General features: G+C 44.7%; 1 protein-coding gene across 3 annotated transcripts in view; it reads right to left on the bottom strand.

Annotated features, from left to right (window-relative positions):
* The window catches only part of ZFYVE28 (zinc finger FYVE-type containing 28), a 516,457-nt gene that overhangs the window by 26,357 nt on the left and 468,687 nt on the right, over positions 1-21,413 (bottom strand). For 2 of the 3 annotated variants that reach the window (XM_069203698.1, XM_069203708.1), the window contains 3 exons: positions 18,331-18,485; positions 17,338-17,454; positions 5,803-5,907 (listed from right to left, as the gene is read on the bottom strand). In XM_069203698.1, the coding sequence (XP_069059799.1) occupies positions 5,803-5,907; positions 17,338-17,454; positions 18,331-18,485 (377 nt within the window). The remainder of the gene's footprint in view (positions 1-5,802; positions 5,908-17,337; positions 17,455-18,330; positions 18,486-21,413) is intronic. The other variant, XM_069203689.1, reaches the window with a different exon arrangement.

Raw genomic sequence — 21,413 nt, 5'->3', positions numbered from 1 at the left:
GTGAGTGGCTACTCTGTACCCACTATGTCCAAGGATTTTCGATTCTGCATATATGCTGAACTAGTTTACTGTTCTGGCTCCTTCCCATTTTGCCAAGATTGGCCTGCTGGCACACCTGAATTTGAGTTGCTGCTACAGATTCTTTTATTGATCCTAATTTTGAAAAAATCGAAACGTTGACTTTAAGGTTCACTGGCATACTATAATATTTCTTTGTATATTGAGGACAAATGAATTAAATACATTACAGAATTGAACATCCCAATCCTGGAGCCATTACTCTCTTTCTGTACACACACATGCTGGACCTGGTGTGATCACTGGGGCACTGAGCATCTCTATCTCCTCATCACAAATACTCATCTTAATTTCTATAAAAATATTTTGTTTTTGTCTGTGGCACATCACTCATGATTTGAGGGCATCATTATGAGTTCGGCGGTCCCACCGCAGGACTGCTAAACTCATGGGGAGGATGCCACCGCTTTGGCAGTGATGTACCCCCGAGCGTATTACAATGTTCCCGCTGGGTTGACCAGCGGGAACATTGTAGAACACGGTTTCCGCCAGGCTACCCGGCGGGAACAGTGTTATGGCATTCGTCTTGGCTCCCTTAAGGTAGCTGAGCCCAACCGTCACAGCCCATGGACTGCCACACTTGTAATGAGGTTCTTAGTCTTTCTTCTGTGGTAATCTTTTATACTATATATTTGAACTGGCTTGCATTATACTACTTGTAGCATTTGTGGCTGTAAGACCACAAGGCAGGGGGCAAACATGAAAATAGGGCCCTCTACATATTGAAGTGTGTGCGCACTTACAGTGAAGTAAAACCCAAAAGCTATATCACTATGTAGATTTTTTCTTTAACAGGCATGGACGGGATTAAAATCTTAACTTTTAGACTTCTTTTTGGGGAAATGGTGGAAAAATGCTTCAACGTTATTTCTTACTTAATGTTCACATTCTGATTTAAGAGTGAAAAGAGATTTTGATATCTTGAAGGAAAAAGTAACTGTGCAAAAATTTACTTCCTACTGCCTGAGCCAAAACTGGCCTAAAACAAGTTTTTTCACTAAGCCTCAGGGATGGAATACACATCGTTTTCTGAGAAAGTTAATGAGGCTGGTTCAGAGGACATCAGACTGCCTCTAAGCCCAAGAAGAGCAAATTGGTGGTAACTGCTGGCTACTTAGAACTTTAGCACTACCTCTTTATAACTTGGAAATGTTAGGGAGGGTTTTTCCAATTCACTTCCATGATCTTTCCAGACAGCCAAGCTAGTTACAGTAGGGAGAAAGAACCAGTTTCGCCCATATCAGGTGGAAGGACAGCTCATCTAAATGCTGGGCCAGGAGCTTACGACAAGCCTGTCTTTTGGAAGATGGTTTTTGCCATTTTGAAACAGGGGCTCCTGGGTCATTGTACTGTAAAGCAGAGAGGAAGTGCTGCAAAAGGAGGCTAAAACTGGGGTGGTTGAATTTCTCCTGTCAATGACTACAACATAGGATAAATCTGGCACCTCAACCACCAACTCCTCAGAACATTAGGGAACTCCTGAATCCCGCTGGCAGTCAGGGACTGGAATGGATCCCACACGTTCAAGGGGTTGGCCATCTGTTTGCCTGTGTCACAAAAAGCAGAGGAAATCTTGATTTCAATAGAGCCCAGCTGTTCACAGAAGACTGGAACCTTCAAGAGACATGGTGGAAGAGAGTGCTAATGCCTAGAAGCCTCCCCTGAGAAGCTAAGGGCTGCAGGACTGACCGGTAGGAACTTTTCCAGCAATTAAAAAAAGTTGGGACTTAGTCATTTTTTTCGATGTCCGCAAAACCGGGGTAAGTAGATGAGGTTTGTCCAAGGAAGTTGCACCCAAGACTGGCAAGTAAAAGAAAATGTCATGCTTGGAACTTTTTGGCTTACTAAAAACTGATTCAGTGGGACCTCGCAGAGAAGGTTGCCAGCCCAAGTCTTAAGGTAATACCTTGGACTGGCATGAGGCGGCAAATCTAGGTGATCTGCGAAGCCACATCCGCAGCTACTAAAGGTCTGTTCTGCTCAGAACATTTACTGGAAAAACCAAGATTTAGGGGAGCCTGACACTGACATTTTCTACTTCAAAGGACCCTTGTTGGCTACAGCCTTTGACCATGCCCCGCTAGAAGGTAAAACCTTAATATGTCATATCTATGGTTCCTGGTAACCTGTTTTAATGAACTTGCTGTCTTTTTGCTCATTAAATGTATCTCTATTCTTCTGAATTGTTTGGGAATGTCACTGTGCTGTCTTCTTTACTTTAAAGTTGATGGTACTGCTTGAACTTAACATGCACTTCTCTGGGGATTGCCTACTGCATTGCTACTGCTACCAAGGGCTGCGCACAGATTCTCTCAGAAGCGTATTCTCGCCTAACCACATTAGATTTATTAAGTTGGTAGGAGTATCCCCACTCCCAAATTAATAACCCCATCCTTGACAATAGTATAGTCTAAATCATGCACACTATGCCTCCGGTCTCAAAGGGATCTTTTTTCCGGTTAGCTTCATTAAACAACTAATAGCTGCAAACAATTTCACTGGCATAAAGTACATCTGTGGTGTCAAAGAAAGAAAGAAAAAGCAAACAGTTAAGAATCATAAATAATCTTCATACATCCTTCACATCAGTATACCTTCAGTAACATACAGCACCAACTGTCAATAAAATTTGTGTTAGTGTTCAAGGCCATCCATTCAACATTCTTTCTCCATTTCCTGATATTCATACAAAACCTGTGACATGGGAACCTGTGTTGTATTGAGCTTTCCTCCAGAAGCATTCTATAGTTAAATTATATAAACAAAAAGTGAATAGCTCTTCCAAGTGGCAGTAGCCTTGCCTAATAACAGCACAATGCCAAAAAATGTATTTTATAAGGACAATCCTCAGAAAGCATAACTTAGGAGACATGTGAAGAACCATTTGAAAAACTCAACAAAGTTGACAAATCATCTTTCCCACAAGATCAATGGCATAATACACCCGCACCACATATGAATGAACTCTGTACCTACAAACTACATGTATTGCACCTTTTTGGATTTCTCAGGGCACATCCCACATATAGCTGATGAAGCAGCGTTGACTCTTAGAATGCAGCTTTTTTTTTTTTTTTTTTACTACACAAGACCAGTTTCCTACGGATGAGCTTTATTCCACTGACTGTCTTATACTACACCCCTTATCTGTCTCTCACTTACCCCTTAGCTCTTAAGACAGTTGTAGCTGATCTGGATCTTAAATTCCAGTACAGCACTGAAAAAAGTATATATCCAATGTAAGCATATTAAGTATTTGTCTCCCATATGCGTCTCCGGAGTGGTGGGATGCTCATCGTGGATCTGCTGCCAAACCAGGGAATTTCTGAACATATAATCACACTCCCAAATTTGTCCAGTACATATCATAGAATATAAAGTTACACCCAGGTACCGTTGCCAATCTCCAACCAAACCACTGCAATGCAAGTGCTAGATCGCAGAGGGACATTTTCAGAGCCAGATAGATGTCCCACACAAAACAGGCATCACACACTTTAGCATTACCTCAATCCCTCTACATACATAACTGAGGCCACCTCCTCAATAAAGATTTCTGGTGCCATTAATTTTATAACCACATACATGATCCCTGGTCTATAGCTATTTGTTTTTTTAGGCAAGCACATCATCTTTTATACTACAATAAGGGAAAACTCTCTTGCTGCTCAGAAGTAGTGAATCCCTGGGTAGCATGGGCATCATAAGACCTCTGAAGACCTTATCCCACCAACACTTTGCATGGCTCGGTCGGAATTAGCTAAATTGGCGAACTTTTTTACTAACCCTTTCTTGTATATGTCTAGATTCAGCCTGCAAAAGGTGACGTAGTTACCACTATGATCTCACAGGCAAGGTACTAGGATGATTAGTTTTATCAGCAGCTTTTGGCTGCCTGGACCTTCAGATCGATTATACAAAGATTAGAGTTTCTGGTTGGACAGTAAATGACTACTAAATACTTTATGTTCACCATTTGTGGAATGTTACTGACACTAAAGCTATGGTAACAGGGATTACTCTAGGTTAAGCTTTCTATTAATTCTTTTTCAAACTCCAGACAATCATGAATGACTCAAGTACCACACACTTTCACGTGTGAATCTTTGAAAGGAAAACCACATATCAACATATCCTCAGTTGGAGGAATATAATACACTTAAACTAAAGGTTAAGTTAATTAGTTTCTGGCCAAAATGTCTGGCTAAGGCTTTGAATCAGCTAAAGTGGTTCTGTTCCTGCTATTGTCATAGAAGCCAAAACATGGTTTCGGTTTCCATGAAGTTCCCGCAGGATGTTTTTATTTTGTAGTTCTTCAAATGAGTAAAACAATTCCCATGGTATGCAATTTCAAAACAGTAATAATGTTCCTTCCGTTCAGGTTGGAGTACTGCTGTTTTCCAATGAGCTTCCAAGTTGGTGGAACACATACTCCATAACATAGTCATTCTTCTTATCTGGGGTTATGATATGCAAAAAACATATGCATGCAGTGGTAGAATCATTAGACTGCTTCCTCCTAGAGCGATATCCTGATCCTCCATAAAAACATAGTAGAAAAAGGCAACAAGGACCTGAACGAGAAGCCTGAATTTTGCAATCCCAGGTGTATGTTAAGAAAACAAGCCTGCTGTTTGTGCCCGAACTCAGATCCAAGAGGTGACGGGGCAGTCCCATTATGAGGCCAATCAGTGCGCACTAGAACATCTCACTACAAGAACTAATAGGACTAGAGCAAGATACACAGACCAAGTAACATAAATGAGACTGGAGTTCTTCCATCTGCCGAGGCCAGACATAAAAGTTATATAAACAAGCATTAGCAAAGCCGACAGATCTGGTTTTGGCTGCAGACTTTTTAATATGTCATTGCTTGCTTTGTTATGGGTTTTGCAAAACGTTATTGTTGGAAATGCGACTGGGCCCTCATCAATAACAAAAACATTTACTATAAGCCAAAATATTTTTGGGGCCTCATCATACAAAAACTGCAGTAAACGTCCTCTGGGACTGAAGGGAAGCACTTTGTGCATGGATGTGCTCCTTGAGATGGAAAGGAAGCATGCCAACAGCTGAAGTGGGCTGGTGTACTGCCCTTATGGTGGGCAGAAGAAAAATATGAATAAAAGAATAATGCATTAAGAGAGTTGGCTGAAAGCCCCTAAATGAAAAGTATATTCTGCCTAGTAAAACAGCAGACCTAAGAAAATATTTCTCCCTTTACAGATATCCAGACCCAACAAAGCCAGATAAAGAATTCAATTGTTCAGGTCACCATTGAATATTGTGCCCCTCTAGCAGAGACGTGTACTCTTCACTGCATGAAATGACAATGCATTATCTGGTTGGGGTCATTTTACAGATTTTCTGATAAACCGCAAATGAACACCCCATGCCCCTCAAGAGAAAGCTCCTTTACTTTCTATCTGATTCTCACAGCTATGCGTGAAATGTGCATAGCAGAAGATGGATCAAATGCAGAGTGGCCATATATGCTACTGCTCTTTCCCGCCGTACATTCATGCCCATGTGGTTATGCCAAGGTAAGGTCTTCCAGAACCGGGAAAAAATTAATGCATGTGCATAAGGCAAACTGTTTGTAAAAAATTAGTAGAATTTCACTAGGCTCTCTTGCTAAAGACAAATACAATTTTCTGCTATTGCTGTAACATTGTGTTGACAAAAAATATTATGTCGTCTTTTGAAACAAAAATAGTAAAGAACCTTCAAACTCTCCATCCCGAGCTTTTGCTGCAAGTTCTGAGGAAGAAATAGTTTCCTGGCACAAAGCGCAGTCTTCTAGCGCTGCACTCCTCAGGCCTTGGTTAACTGGAAAACAAGAGGAAAAGAAAGATTAATTAAGATCATCACTCTGATAATATATCTGACACCGAGGCCCGTATGTACATAATTCTGGAACTGTGATTCCCAAATAGGGAATCTGCAGAAACTGCTATTTGGGAATCGCAAAACGGAATGTATTTAACATGCAATTTCCTAATAGCAATTCCTACGGATTCGCATTTGCTATTAGGAAATCACAAATTAGGAAACCTTATTTGGTACATTTTGGGTGCCTTTTTTAAGTCTGTGCCTGGTTACCACCAGATCCGATGATAATTGTTTCCTAAATGGCCATTTTGTAACTGGTCACTATTAGGAAATCCTCTGTACATGCAGCTACCGAATAGCAAATAGCAAATCCTTATTTTCGATTTCCTATTTCACGTTTCCAAAAATGTGATCTCTACTGTGCAAAAATCGCATTTTTCTCCGCCACATATGCCTTTCGTATATACTGAAAGGCCATTTTGCATTTCCTAATGGCCCGAAGTAGATATTCGCACGGTTAAGAAATGCAAAATGTGTTCATACATATGGGCCTAACTCCAGACGTAGAAATCTTCACTGAAACTTCATCCAGCAGCTCCCCGACGACAACACTTTCTCCTACTCCGACACGGCTGGCTGACTTGCCCCACTGAACATTTACCTTCCTAGAAATTTTTCTTCCAAATTTCTCTTAGGTCTTAAGGTAAGTGGAGATCGGACCCAATCCCCTTATTGTGTCAGACCCGCACTCCATCATTGCAGGCCATAACTTTCGACTTGCCCAAGTCTCACACATTACAATGTCCAAAGCTTGCACTTTGATTTCTTAGGCATTATTTTACACTTTAAAGATTCATAACTAAGGCACTACTTATAGGATTTCTGTTGTTTTTGTGTAAAAAGCATTTATTAAAAATAACTCTATTTTCGAAATCAGAGTGGGATTTTTCTTCTGTTGTTTTATGACATTATTGCTGCTTAAGTGCTGCATAAATACTTTACACATTGCCTCTTAAATTAAGCCGGACTACTTTTGTGCCAAGCTAACAGAGGATTAAGCATATTTTAATTGAGTGACTTTTGTGGTTCACCCTGACAAGGATTGTAGCTGTTGCTCAAGTAAGGTTTCACCCCCAGCACACAAACAACAACCCAATTCCCCACAGCTGAGTATTATGTACTCCTCTTGAGCAGGAGGTTCCTAAGGTAACCAAGATCAAGACATATGCGCAACACAGAGCTGGCAATGATAAAATTAGCCTTCATTTAACTGAGGAAGGGAATGTCCAGTATGTCTCCCCAAGTGTTTTTTTCTGTCCAAGTGAAAGTAGACATGTTTCCCTGCGAAAGGGCTCCGGCCTAATAGAGCTGGTGGATTCCCAGACAAGTATACCTAATCATGCTTGGGGTCATGTTCTTGTTGTCAAATGGCATGTGGTTGGCTCAGAGTCATGTTTACCCTTATGTCATAAGTCTGGTTTGGAACTGATAGATCAATGACCAATGATTTTGTGAGGCTTGGAAGGGGAAGGATGAGGACGGCAAAAAGGTTGAAAAAACTTCTTTGCGTATCCCTTTCATCAGAGTGAATATTATGGTCCTGATTAGGGGGGGCGTGGCCAAGATGGCGGCGATGGCAGACATGTGAAACGCTGCTCCACCGCAGCCTGCTCGCAGGCCTCTGATATCCTGAACCAGGTGCCAGCAAAACACTAGCGCCTGGCCCCGGAACAGTCAAAAACACGTCCGGGGATGAGTGGCGTTCTGGGGGCCTCCTGCCGCAGGGATTGCCGCAGAGTGAGTCTCAGGGTCTGCGGGACGCTGCAGCTGTTCGAAGCCGCTATTGGAAGGAGGCGGGCCCCGAACAGGTAAGAGCAGTCGCTCATGGTTGCCGGTCACCCCCCACCTTGGAGGAGGAAGAACATTGCACATGTGACGGGGGAGCGACCCTGCCTGAACCGCTGGGCCATCGGAGGTGCTACTGGGGGCCGAAGAAGACCGCGATGAGGCCCCCGGCGCATGGTGAGGACGGAGTGCGTGGGCCGAGGCCTGGGCAGAGACGCGACCTGCCGGTCCTGGGCGAGCAAGGCCCAGGCCCTGGAGGTCAAAGTGCTGTGTCGTACTGGAGCCCCCTGCCCCCCCCCTGGATTTAAAAGACAGTGAGTGGGCAGGGTCAGGGGGCAGACTGCGGCGAGGATTGTCTGGGAGACGGGGCGGCGGGGCCTGGGCCTTTGGGTCTCGTGGTTGATGTGGCCTGTGGCCCCCACACTGAGAGGAGGGATTGCTTGGGGAGCAACTGCCCGCACCCCCCCACCCCTCCCTGCTGACTGCTTGGTTTGATTTGCCTCCTCCCTCTGGGTGCAGTTGTAGGAGCTGAGGGTTCTGGGACCTCGGGAGGCCCAATGCACCGAGGGGGGAGGCCAGAAAGGTCTTGGGGGAGTGGGGGACCTGAACCCCGTGCTTTACCGTCTACTGTAACGGGAGCACCATCTGCAGACGAGACCCCACGGGGGCACAGAGAAGAAGGAAATAGTGCGCCCTATTGCAGGGGCCCCCTCCTCAGACACTGCTCCTGCATTTGCCCGGCGCCCCCCTCCTGCCCACGTGGGTCGCTCTGGAGGCTGGAGTGACCATTGAGGCCCACGGATGGGGACCCAATCATTGTGAGAAATATCTTCGGACAGGAGGGCGCTTGGGTGCAAGACAAAGGGCGCTGAATGAGCATAGTCACTGGCTGGCTCAGGAGTGTGGCCCAGAACAAGAGAACTCCCAAGTAGAGGTGGGGGAACTACAAGGAGTGGCCCCCAGCGACATTGCACGCAACGAGTGAGAAGGGACTGGACCACAGCCCTGATACAGTGTAGGCCGGTCCGCATTAATTACCTCATCATGGGGGAGGCCAGCAGAAAGAGAAACCGGCACGGTGCAGGAGATGCCGCTGACGGGACTGGACACACTAGAATAGCGAGACATTCCCCGAACGCTTGCAGGAGGCCCTACCCTGGGTGATATAATCCAAGAAATAACGGCCTCTCGTGAGGCCCTAGAAACAAAAACTGATCCCATGGGAGCTGAGTCTGGCCTACTGAAAGACGATCATAGCCAGTTGGCCGAGAGAGTGATGCCGGTGGAGAGAGAAGCAGCAGACATAGCAGCTGCAGTGGCCAGTACATAAGAACAAATCACAGAACTGGAGAACAAGGTCAAGGTCCTAGAAAAGAAAGCTGATGATGCGGGGAATAGGTCCAGCCGTAATAATATATGGATTCTGGAAATACCCGAGAAAGCAGAGGGCAGAGACATGATCACCTTCCTTGAACAGTGGATCAAAGATGAAATAGCACCTTCCAGGCTATCGACCTTTTTTGCTCTGGAAAGAGCAATAATAGCGCGCCACCTGCATTATAAGGACAGGGACACAATTCTAGCACAAGCTCGAGGAAAAGGGGACATCATGATGTACAATAATAAGGTAATGCTATTCCCAGACTATTCGAGGAAAGTCCAACCCCGCCTAAACACTTTCCTGGTTGCGAAGCGGAAACTGAGAGAAATAGGAATCTCGTATGCAATGATCTACCTGGCCAGGGTGAGGGTACAATCCCAGGGTCTTGCCCTTTTCTTCAACACCCCACAGGAAGTGTGGTCTTGGATCGAAATACAATCTCTGCAGGACTCAAGGGTGTGCATGCCTGGCAGACGGCACGCCCGAAAAGTACCAGGTGGGGAGGGGGGGGGGGGGATGTGTGGTGGGTATTGGGCGGGGCGGCGAGGGGACCCCTCCCCCCCCCACGGCAGAGAAGGTGCAACAGGCCCAGCATCGGGCATTGGCGGATGTGGTGGAGTTTGAAGGACGCGCTCGCTCCGTTGCTCCCACTAATGGAACTCAGCAGATGGACAGGGACGGACCGTCGAGGGAGCCCAGAGCCCTGAAACAAACCATTCAGAATCAACAGATCTATCAGACTCTGAGCAGGATCTTCCTGTGGTCACCCCCAGAACGGCGGATGAACTAATCTGAAACTGGTGGTTGCTGTGATCAACAGGAGAATGTCTGGGGAAGCCTTCTTAGAGTGGCCAACCCCCCTGTTCCAGCATGACGACCACCCAGGGGCCGGAAGCAGGCGACTGGCCTGGGCTGCAAACTGGACAATACACAGCGGACATTTCAGCACGAACTGGGGCCGTCTCCCAAATCAATATGAGGGGCCTGGGCATCCCATGTTTACATTTCTATGGCGACCCTCACCCACCCCTCATCCGGAGAGGTGGAGGATACCACAATGTTGGTATCTTTGAACAGTTCAGATATGAATTACTTTGCCAGTCCAGGGGATGGGGAGTTAAACTGTTGTCCGTTCAATGAGGGGAAAGTGCAGCATGACAACACCGGGGACATTCATACACTACACACAAGCCTATGGCCCTGGCACTCTCTAGAGCGACCAGCAGGAGGGACTAGAGTACCACCAAAAGATAGTAGCATACAAAATGCCAGAACCAACGTGTTATAATTTCCTGGAATGTGAGGGGCATCAATACATTTACTAAACGGTTTAAAGTATTTTCATATCTGTCCTGTAGGGGTGCACATATTGCGTTACTCCAGGAAACACACCTACTGCAGAAGGAAGGACAAGCCATACAAAGGAGGTGGAGGAGACAGCTGTACTATACGACATACTCAGCATTTGCAAGTGGAGTGCTGATTTGGGTCAAACCTGGGGTCCCGTTTCAATGCACGGACCATAGGGTGGACCAACAGGAGCGTTTTGTGGCGCTCCGGGGATGCCTGGATGGGAGAGACATCACTGTCATTAACATTTATACCCGAACGTTAAGCAGGCAGGTTTCCTTAACGAGCTATCCCGGCAATTGGCTTCCTATATCACTGGGGAAGTACTAATTGGAGGTGACCAAGACAGATCACACCCTCCTCTGGACGGGACTGTGATCCATAAACTGTCTGGCACACTTCAGGACTGGGAGAGCAACCGGGCCTTGATGGACACCTGGCGAGTGATTAACCCTGACGGCTTTGAATATTCATATTTACATGTGCAGTTAGACAAATTCTTTGCCGCTTCATCAGAAGATTCGTGATGTAGAATACTTTACTAGAACCATATCTGATCACAACCCCGTACTACTGTATTTGCGCTGCAGCACAGACCCTCTGCCCATACCCACATGGAAGCTCCGTCCAGAGGCGCTCTTGGACCCTTCCTTTAGTGGGCAAATAGGAACTTGTATCTCACAGTATTATGCAGAGAACGCAGAATTAACGGATTCCAGAGGGATGGAATGGGTCACCTTCAAACGGTCCTAAGGGGTCGATGTATCGCGGAGGCCGTGGGGATACGATGTACCCTGTTGCGAGAAACACTAGCCACGGAAGCAAAACTGAAGCAGGAGGAAGTCGAACTAGCGAAGGGGAGGGGGACCAAGGAAGCGGTATTGCAGGCCAAGGAGCAGGTGGAGTTCCTAATGGAACGTCTCCGCTCTGTCACAACTACAGAAATTACATGATAAAAACACACGACTCGAGACAAGGCTGGCAAATTGTTAGCATGGTTGGCTTTGCAGAGCGTACGACGGTTCCCAATAGTGGAGATACAAGTAGATTTGGGACATACAGTCACTACACAGGCTGAGATTAACGGGCCTTCCATAACTACTATGTGGGATTGTACAAAAGTAAATCGCATGTCACCCCTTCTGAAATTGCAGAATTTCTGCAGCCGCTGGCCTTCCCTCAACTAGGGGTAGAGGAGGCAGAATCTTTGGGGGGAGAAATAACACTCCCAGAAGTACGGGCAGCCATACAGCATTTATCAAGAGGGAAAACACCGGGGTCAGATGGGATCCCTGTGGAGTTCTATGCTATCTTCACGGTGCGAATGGCGCCTAAGTTGGTAGCCGTCTACAGTGAAGCCAGACAACTGCAGACTCTCCCTCCCACGACCAGAGAGGCCTTGATGGTCCCCCTATTAAAACAGGGAAACCTACCGCCCTCTGTCCATTCTCAACACAGACTACAAAATTCTTAGTAGAATTTTAGCCTCTCGGCTGCTAGCCCATATGCCACAGTTGGTACACAGAGACCAGACGGGCTTTATCCCGTATCATAACACAGCCCAAAACATCAGTCGGCAATTGCTAATACTGGAGAACGCCCCGATCATTGCACCACAGGGAGCAGTCTTATCCATTGACATCAAAAAAAGCTTTTGACAGCTTTGAATGGGACTTCCTGGGGGAGGTATTACTAAGGTTTGGGCAGTGGATTCTTACTCTGGGCCAAGCTCTTATAGGCAGAAGCACGTGCAAGAGTTAAAATGTGTGCTTTCATAACATTGAGCCTTACAATACAGCGCGGCAGCCCACTGCCTCCCTTTTTATTTGCTCTGGCGGTAGAACCCTTGGCCATCCGTGCTTGATTGGGGAATGAATATAGGGGCCCGACCATAGAGGCGGAGCACCAACAGATCGCGTTGTACGCGGATGACATTTTAATATTTTTACAGGATCCGGAGAGAGACCCAACAGGGGCCCAATTATTACTACACTCATATGGAGAGATGTCCGGTCTACGAGTAAACTGGGAGAAGACCTGCCAGTTCCTAGTCTGTCCCGATGCCCTCCCACCGACGGCCCAGGACCTCATCTCCTGGGAACCGCATCAGATTACATATCTAGGAGTAAGGATATGCCATGACCACAATGATATGTTACAGTGTAACATCGGCAGGGCAATAGGTTCCCTAAGACAGACTATAGATTTTTGGAAAACACTGCCGCTATCTGTCATGGGACGAGTGGCCCTACTAAAGATGGTGGCGTTACTGCGTTTGCTTTATTATTTTGGTGCATTACAAATTAAAATCCAGCGGGCCATGTTTGGAAAATTGGATAGGCTGACACTATTCCTCTTATGGGGTACTGGGCGCAAAAGAGTTGCACTAACCACTTTGAAACGTCCCACTTCTGATATGGGATTAGCAGCACCAAACTTTGAGGACTACTACTTGGCAGCACAGCTGCAATACCTCATGCAGTGGCAGTGGTGCCAACAGAGCCTGCCGAACGAAAGACGGTTGGGCACTCCTTCAGGGACTGGGCTCGCCCGACTCCTTCTGGGGTTCCCTGATCAAGAGCAGTGGGAGATGAGAGAGCAAAGAGTGGTGGCCTACTGCTAGATCAGATGTCTCTGAAAAACAACCACTAGACGTCCCTACTCGGCGACCTTCCACTTGAATCTTTGGCTACGTTAGCCTACAGTGCTCACAGGGGAGGAGTCAATCGGCTTCAGCAGGCGGGGTGCACCGGGTGGGGACTTTTTTTTTTTTTTTTAGAGACGGGACGCTGCTGGGTTTCACGAACTGCAGGCGGAGTGGGACATTAGTTCACAGCACTTTCTAGTACATGGGGCCATTCTGGCAGCAATCAGGCAACACTGGGGCCTGTGGGGAGTCGAACCCTCCTTGCATCCGGGCTGCACATACATAGCGACGGCAGCAGGCACATGGAAAGCAGTCACTTGCCTGTATCGCAAGATACACTGCTGCCAAATACCGTCCCTAACGCAAATACAACAGAAATGGGAAGCAGATATGGATGGCCCCTTTACAGATGCATTTTGGGAGGCGTTAGTGAACAGGGTACATAAAATCTCACGCAACGCCAGATTCAAATTAATACACTTCATTGTCTTTCACAGAGCGTACCTCACTCCACAAAGGTTGAATAAGATGCTTAGAACATCAGAGGTTGGATGCCCTAAATGTGGAGAGGAAGGGGCAAGATTTCTGCATATGTTCTGGAGTTTCCCACAGTTAGATGGATAACTGGTACGAAATTCTGGATACCCTCTCAACATTAATTGAAAAGGATATCCCAACGGACCCCGCTTACTGTCTACTGAGCAACTTCCCACATATGGCCAATTCCAGGGTCACAAGCAGCTTTCTAGACTTGGGGTTCAAGCGAAGCGGGAGATCACCCGTAACTGGAAAGCCACAAAGGGCCCGCGTGCACTATTTTGACGTAAAGAACTCCTGCGGTGGGCAGATTACGAAAGGGCGGTGCTGACCCTAGAAGCACAAAGGCTTGGTGGCATGTCAGAGAAGGCTTGGAGCTGGTCGGTCCTGGTGGAGGAGCTCAGATGCTTGAGGCCCAGCCAGATGACTCTTCTGCGGGATCCCCATGATAGAAAACTAAGGAGCAGGGAAAAGGATTGCCAGAAGGGTAACAGACCTGTCATATGAGGCTCATGCGGGGCAGGGATCAGGCTGGGTGTGTGCTAATGCTTGCTCTGTGATTATGCTGCACAACTGGGATGTGGGAGGGGGATGTCAGTTGTGGGGGGAGTTGAGGACGAATATTGGCTCGGGGGACTTGATGTACATACTGCCAACAAAGCAACGACTTGTACAATGTGAAATTCATACCAATTTCAGACCATGTTGGTCACTGAAAGTTTCACGATGTTGGTTATCGAAAAAGCAATAAAATATGTTTAAAAAAAAATCATGGTCCTGATTAGGATGGGAAAACCTGTGATACACCTATATAGATTGCACCAAGTTGTGTGGTACTAAGGGAGTAAGTAACATGTTCTTCATGTTCTCATCAAACCACAATGGATCAAAAACCTGTGGAGCGGACCATTAATGAAGGGCATTTTGATACTGATGTAGCTGGATAAAGACAAATTGCTGATAGAATAGCAGTGGTGAAATACCCAGTGTTCACCTCCTTTTTCTCTGGGATTTGTAGAGGTAGAGGCTGAGCCAAACTACATACTCTGCCTATTCCTAGAAAAGAGACAGGAATCACTAGCCAAATGGAGTGGTCAAATGGCTGAGTCAGGGATGTGTTTACAACCTGGAGTGGGATTTGTACCTCTTATGCTTTCTTTTTGGCTCCCTGGATACCAGTGAGCAAGAAGATAGTGCCAGAAATTAAGGAGGTCTTCGTCTCCTTCAAAATGTCCTGATGGATGAGTTGTTGCATTTGGGGTAGGAGGTCAATTGATGTTCATCTTGTGCTATACTGAATGAGAGGTGTACTCAATGGCTGTTGACAGGGAGAAATCTTGTGGCCTGGGGAAATTTATTGGGCAGTGTGGGACTTTGAAGAATTGCATCCACAGAGGAAGGTGAACTTGCCAGCGTAACCTAAGTCATCACGGTATGGACACTTGCACTGACAATTAGTTCCCAGAAGGTGAGGTCCGTTGTACCATAAAAGACAATTTTCAATTGTAGTCATAAGATTCAGAGTTTAAAGATAACAAAAAGGTTGACCTAGAGATGCTTTTTAAACCTGAGCATTAGTCATCCATTTCAAGGACTGTACCATCCACAATGGACACAAGATATATTGCCACGGGAAAAAACGACTTATGACCTGATACCTTCAACTTCCCTGGCACATATATTCAGGCTGGGTAACTCACCAAAGAGGTATGCAGGGAGAAAACGGTCCCTCAACAAGATACCTCACCCTCACAATGGGTTTTGAGATGTTTGATAACTGACTGCTACAATTTACTTATTGCTTTTCTCAGTGCATAGTTTAAACTATCATCGCCACTGGGTGGAACCGCCCCTTATCTGAGTAAGACACAATTGGTTCTTGAGAGACGATGAAGTAGTTGTTATAAAACGGGGAAAAGGCGTGAAGTAGGTGGCAGTCAATAAACAGGATTTTCGACATAATGTGCATTAGTCAAGTCAGAAAGATGAAAGAAAGAAGAAAGGCAGGGCTAGGGGGCAACGAATTATGAAAACGCTGATCAAGGGTGTCCATAAACATTGTTGGAAAAAAGGAGGAATAAACAAAACTATATAATGACAGAGACTGGGGGAATACTGCCTAGGTATATTCTGGTTATACACAGCTTTCATGAAAAGGTTGTGAAGCACTTACTAGTCGCACAAATAGGTGGTAGGGTCTGCACGGGTTTGGAAAACCATAATGTATGGGTAGCTTATATTTTACCACTACAATTATTCTGAAAATATATGGTAACATTATATAACAATATGTATAGATAAATTTAAATTAAACATTATTTTTCCAACTTTATTATTATGAATCATTTTGCATCAGCATCTGACAAATGGCTTATGTTATTAGGCGCTAGGGCATCAATTTGACGCCATACATAGGGCCTTACGCCTGTGTACCCTCTGTAGTAGGCACAACGCCTCAAATGTGAGTCACTAAAAAATCAATTTGGACTGACCGCCTGCAAGCACTATACAGTTCAATAGCAAAAAAAAACAGACTATCCAAGCAGGTCCACCAGAACGATAACAAGGAGATTTTACACATATTCCCAGGAAGATTGCTCCAAGTAAAATATCAATATTGGCTAGTGAAAAGCAGGCACATCCAAAAGACTTTAGCTCGAGTGAGTTGATTTGAATATGTACTGAAGCACTAAGTCCCCTGTAGGGGTGTTTAAGGCCTGGCACTGCTTTGACAAACAGCTCAGAAATAAGGATCTTGAGGTAGCGTTTAACACTTGATCTTATTAGACCAGTTGGGAATGTACCTTCTAAAGATGTTTAATGACAGTAAATATAATTTATCACATGCGAGTGACACCGAGATAACTTTCATTAGATCTTTTTTGGGTCTCGCACAAAGGTTTTAGAACTTCAATCTCTAGCTGGTAAGGGTTCTTCCCAATCTAATCTAATCTAAGATAGGTGTTTCTGGAATAGGTGTGTGGTGCATTACCATTCTTGGGTACCGTTCTGAATTTTAATGAAATCTGCTGTAATGGTGAACCCCACTTAATGCGTTACCGACAGCTGTCTGCCCCACCATACCCCCAGCCAATTAACTTCAGGTGTCACCCAACAAACTTGGCTGAAGTTTTCATAAACTAGTTTGATCTCTATTTAAACTGTGGTAATTTGTAGCCACTTGTTTGTCCATTCAATGGGACAATACTCTATTCGGTTCAGAGTCAGATGCCGGATTGTAAGGCAGTTGTATTGGTACCTACACCAATTTCATGCGCATATAAGCATAAATAAACATGCATGCCACTGAAGGATTATAAACAGTGCCATTGTATAACACCAATGGAGCCCTCTTGACTTGGGGACACAATTTCACGTACCCTAATCTAAAAATGACAAATTACACAGAGGGAGCACCATCCATCCGCTGGGTAAAGCACTCTGGTCACACTATCTGTGAGGTAAGCGGTTATAAAGCAGCTTCTTCGGTTGATCTTAGTAAGTCAGTCTAATAACTTGTTACTACGCTAGAGTATCTAGGGGCGAATAGCTTCAACAGCGATACTGACTGTCGTCATTTGCTTCTAAAGCTTTTTTATAATGATTAACCTAAACCTTCTGAAAATAAATGAGCAATAGATGACATATGACAATTGGGTGCGTTCACCTTTCTTCTGCTTATCTTTGTCCTCCGTTTCAGGTTTCGTTGCCATAACTTCAAAAAGGGTCTTGAGGATACTTCTCAAGTCACTTGCATAGTTTGTCTGCAGCTGGTCGGCAACACCTAAAGTATCGAGGAAACCAATTTCCAAACAAACATTGAATTATACAATCATATGTTCACTCCTGGCAAAAACTGAAACAAATCATATCTAACATATCCTAAGTAACAAGACACACAAACCCAACTAGAGCATATGAAATGAGCAGAGTCATCACAGGACATCTGAAATCAGCACTGAGCACAGGAGGGGTCCTGTGCTCACTGTGCCACAGGACTCAAGCTGCACGATACTATTCAGGCCCACATAGGCCAAACCCGGTCTTGGGTTACTTGTTGTCCAGTCCAGAGGGGCCAGGTCCGGCAGTCTGGGGTGAACTGTTCCTATAGGAGCAGGACCAAGGATGATTTGCAAATGGTTGATTCCTGTCTTTGGATAGTGGCATACTGGGCAAAAACCCAATGGACTACGATGTGGCCAAGAGTAATTACCAGTGGCTGAGATTATTTAAGGCAGTGGTTCCAAACCTGTGGTCTGGGGACCTCTGGGGGTCCGCGAAGCCATCTCAGGGGGTCCGCGAGAGCCTAGAAAATTAAAAAGTATTAACAAATATTGACAAATTGGGTCCCCAGCTTCCAGTAATGACTCAGGCGGGAGTCCCCGGATTCCCATGATGATTCAGTGGGGGTCCCTGGGTTCCATTAATGTTAAAGTGGGGGTCCACAGAAATCAAAAGGTTGGTAACCACTGCTTTAAGGCATTCCACCCATTACTTTTTTGTATTTCTTAACTAGTTAGATAAGCAGACACACACTGGTCCTTTTTAGCACCAACACTAATGACTCAATAGTTTCTGTTCTCAAATATGAGTCATTGTCCTTTTAGTCTTCTTGAATATGGTGCTCAACCCAGACTCACAAAGCAGGTAGAAAACCCACCTGATATGCAGACAAAAAGCCGGTGTATGAGGTCGTTGCTGCTGTGGAACCGCGATCGGATCTTCTCCCTGGAAGCAATTTTTGCCGCTTCCAGTGCCAGCTGGATCTCCTCCTGGTCTATATCGTCTGATGAACAGGAGCTCGTCATTAAACTGCTGTCAGAAATGGAAGTAAGAATCAGAAATGCACTAACTCACATTTTCTGTGATGTTCTAGATGCCTGTGAATGCACGTCAGCACACCCACGGTATTTCTTCGGCCAAGCCGAAAGAAGAAGCCTGTCTAACGGCTACAGGATCACTCAAACTATGAGAAAACCTGCCTACTAAATGCTTATTATTCATTCACAAAAAGCTGAAAGGTATCTGAGCACGCCAAAAACATACGGAACCATTAGAGAGCTTTCAAGAATTTTTTTTTACTTTCTAATGCATCTTTTTACACACTCTGGCTTTGTTCAAGAGGAGGCATCCGAGGATTTGCTGCCCTTGGTGATCATTTTACTTGAGCATTTATACAGGATTTCACCTGAATTCATGTCTAGGGTGACAGAAAAACTAGTGTGTTTTTTTTTTTTGCTTTCATAATGTTTTGTGCATCTGGTAGCATTATTTTGAGTGACACCAATGTATTCTCTTTAATCAGGATCTGGAAGTAAAAAATGTTGAGGGATATTCTGTCTCTAGGACTGATCGCCTCCTGGCAGGCCAGCCCAAGAGTCAGGAGGGATTGGGCCACTGAGGTCTCAATGTTTTAACATAAAAAAACAGAACAATATATTACTAAGCCTTAAAAAGGTTCAATGAGGAACAGTGAGCAAAATGTGTTGGCTGAATGGTTAAAAACGGTGGTTCTTAACCTGTGGTCTGGGGAACTCTGGGAGACCACAATGTCTCCACAGGGGATTCCGCAACTGCATAGAAGATTAAACAACATTAACAAATTAATAAAGTATATGTAAATAAAGTAACAAAATGTAAAACTGAAAATGTTGAGTAAATGTGAAGGAATTTGCAAATACAGGCTAAAAATAAAGTTGGTATCCTCAGATTGATTCATGGGGGCAGCGCAAATGCATCAACCAGAATAAAGTATGGACAATGAGAGGCCTCAGTCAGTGGCTTAACAAAATTGCAAGGAGCCCCCTGTAAAGAACAAGGAGGACCCCCACTTCTTCACTCATGAGCTCTCAGGCCAGGGTGCTGTGCTGCGGGGGCTCCCTGGAGCTCAGGAGTCGACCCGCTCCGCACAGGCTGCAGGGGGCTTTGTTACACTACAGGCCTCGGTTGCATTTATAAAAGTCCCAACCATCCCATTAAAATAAAAAGTTTTTCTATATTTGTTTTTGAACTAAATAAAATGTTTCATCATTGTGTATCAATGTATTTGTATGATGAATGCTTGTTTTCTGTATTTTTTGTGCATTACTTTTAGGTTCAATTTACCCAAATACTTGAGCAAGGGTACATCTTAAAGTAATGACTCAGTGGGGGTCCCAGGCCTTCAATAATGATTCAGCCTAAGGTCCCTGGAATCAGGTATTGATTAAATGGCTGTTCACAGAAATCAAAGGTTGAGAACCACTGGCTTAAAGAGTGCAATGAAATTAATAAAATGGAAAATTGCAAAAACAGAATAGAAAACTATCAAGTGCCATAGGTTTTGCTCTACAAATATGTTTTAGACGCAGCGGGTACTGCACTTGGAAAAAAAAACAAAAAACTAAACAGATCATACAACAAATGCTGTCACCTCCCCTCAGCCCCCCAACTCTCCCAAATCCATTCTTTTCTGCTTCTCCCCCTTTCAAAAGGGGCATGACTAGTATTAACGTAATAATAGGGAAAAAAAACCCGCATAAGAGCAAGAAGATGAAAAAAGCCGCATTTATTTCTGTCCTAAGAGGTTAAGTATTTGAGATACACCAAACCTTTGTCCAAAGAGAAGCAAATTGATTGGTCTTGAAGTAGCAGAAGCTTTATACAAATGATATGTTTAACAAACAATCGGTGGAGGCAGAAATGATGGAAGAGAGAGAAAATAAAAAGATTGTGAGAAAGGTGAGAAAATACGATAACGCGTGAGAAAAGAGGGAAATGGTGGTAACTAAAGAAAGAGGGAGAAAGAGAAACTGGGGAAGACAGGGAACGTAAAAACGAGAGAAATATGGAGTATGCGTGGTCCAGTACAAACACTACCCAGCATCTCCTCCAATCATAAACAGGGAAAGGCTGCCAATGAGAGCCGTGCTTACATCACCAGCATGTGTGCCCCCTTTGTCACCCTTGATCTAAACTTCTCCACGCGCAGTTTGCGGTATGGAATATATTGATAACTGAAAGAGGATTCCATAATGTTTTGTGAAGGGTCTTGCACCAAATTATCCAAATTACGTAAGGTCATCACAAGACATCAATTAGTGAATAAAAATCCACCTTCTATGAAAGGCATAGGACAAAGTTACAAATCTATTAATGATTAGGCAGCTCTCTGTATTTTTCTCTCAGGTGATGTACTCAAAAAACTCTCTGGAATTCTTTTTAGACACATTTTTCGTAAGGCAGCTGCCAATTGGTGCTGCCAGAATACTAATAATATGGAATTCACTGAGATTATCTGTCAGAGAACAGCGAATCCCGGTCGGAAGAGCAAACCTCATGGACTTTAGGTTGACAGTGTGGAAATAACACTTATGCATAAGTGTTCGTGGCTACACGGGGTTTCTCAGAGAACCAGGTTTTGGTGCCTAACACGTTTGTTCTTGTATATAAACCACTGCCTATAAAATCTTCCCGCAAACTAAAATAATCCCCCAGTCACTGTTCACCAGGAAATAGTTGCCTCATTGTGTTGTAAATCAACGTGTTGTTATTGATATCACCCTTACAGCAGCTTGAGAAAACAATTTAAAAATGTTCAGAACTGCTATTTTAGCAAACTCCACTAGATGGCGGTGCCTTGCAACAGTGACTTGTGGAATCGGACTATTTGCGCACAGCTCTTCCACACGGATTTTCCCTAAACATATCAGCAATAGAAATTATCTTACTTGTTAGATTAATATATTTATTATACTACTATAT

Source organism: Pleurodeles waltl, chromosome 1_2 (assembly GCF_031143425.1).
Source record: "Pleurodeles waltl isolate 20211129_DDA chromosome 1_2, aPleWal1.hap1.20221129, whole genome shotgun sequence".
Lineage (NCBI taxonomy): Eukaryota > Metazoa > Chordata > Amphibia > Caudata > Salamandridae > Pleurodeles > Pleurodeles waltl.
The sequence above is the reverse complement of the archived record's forward strand: the minus strand, read 5'-3'. Positions and strand labels throughout refer to the sequence as shown.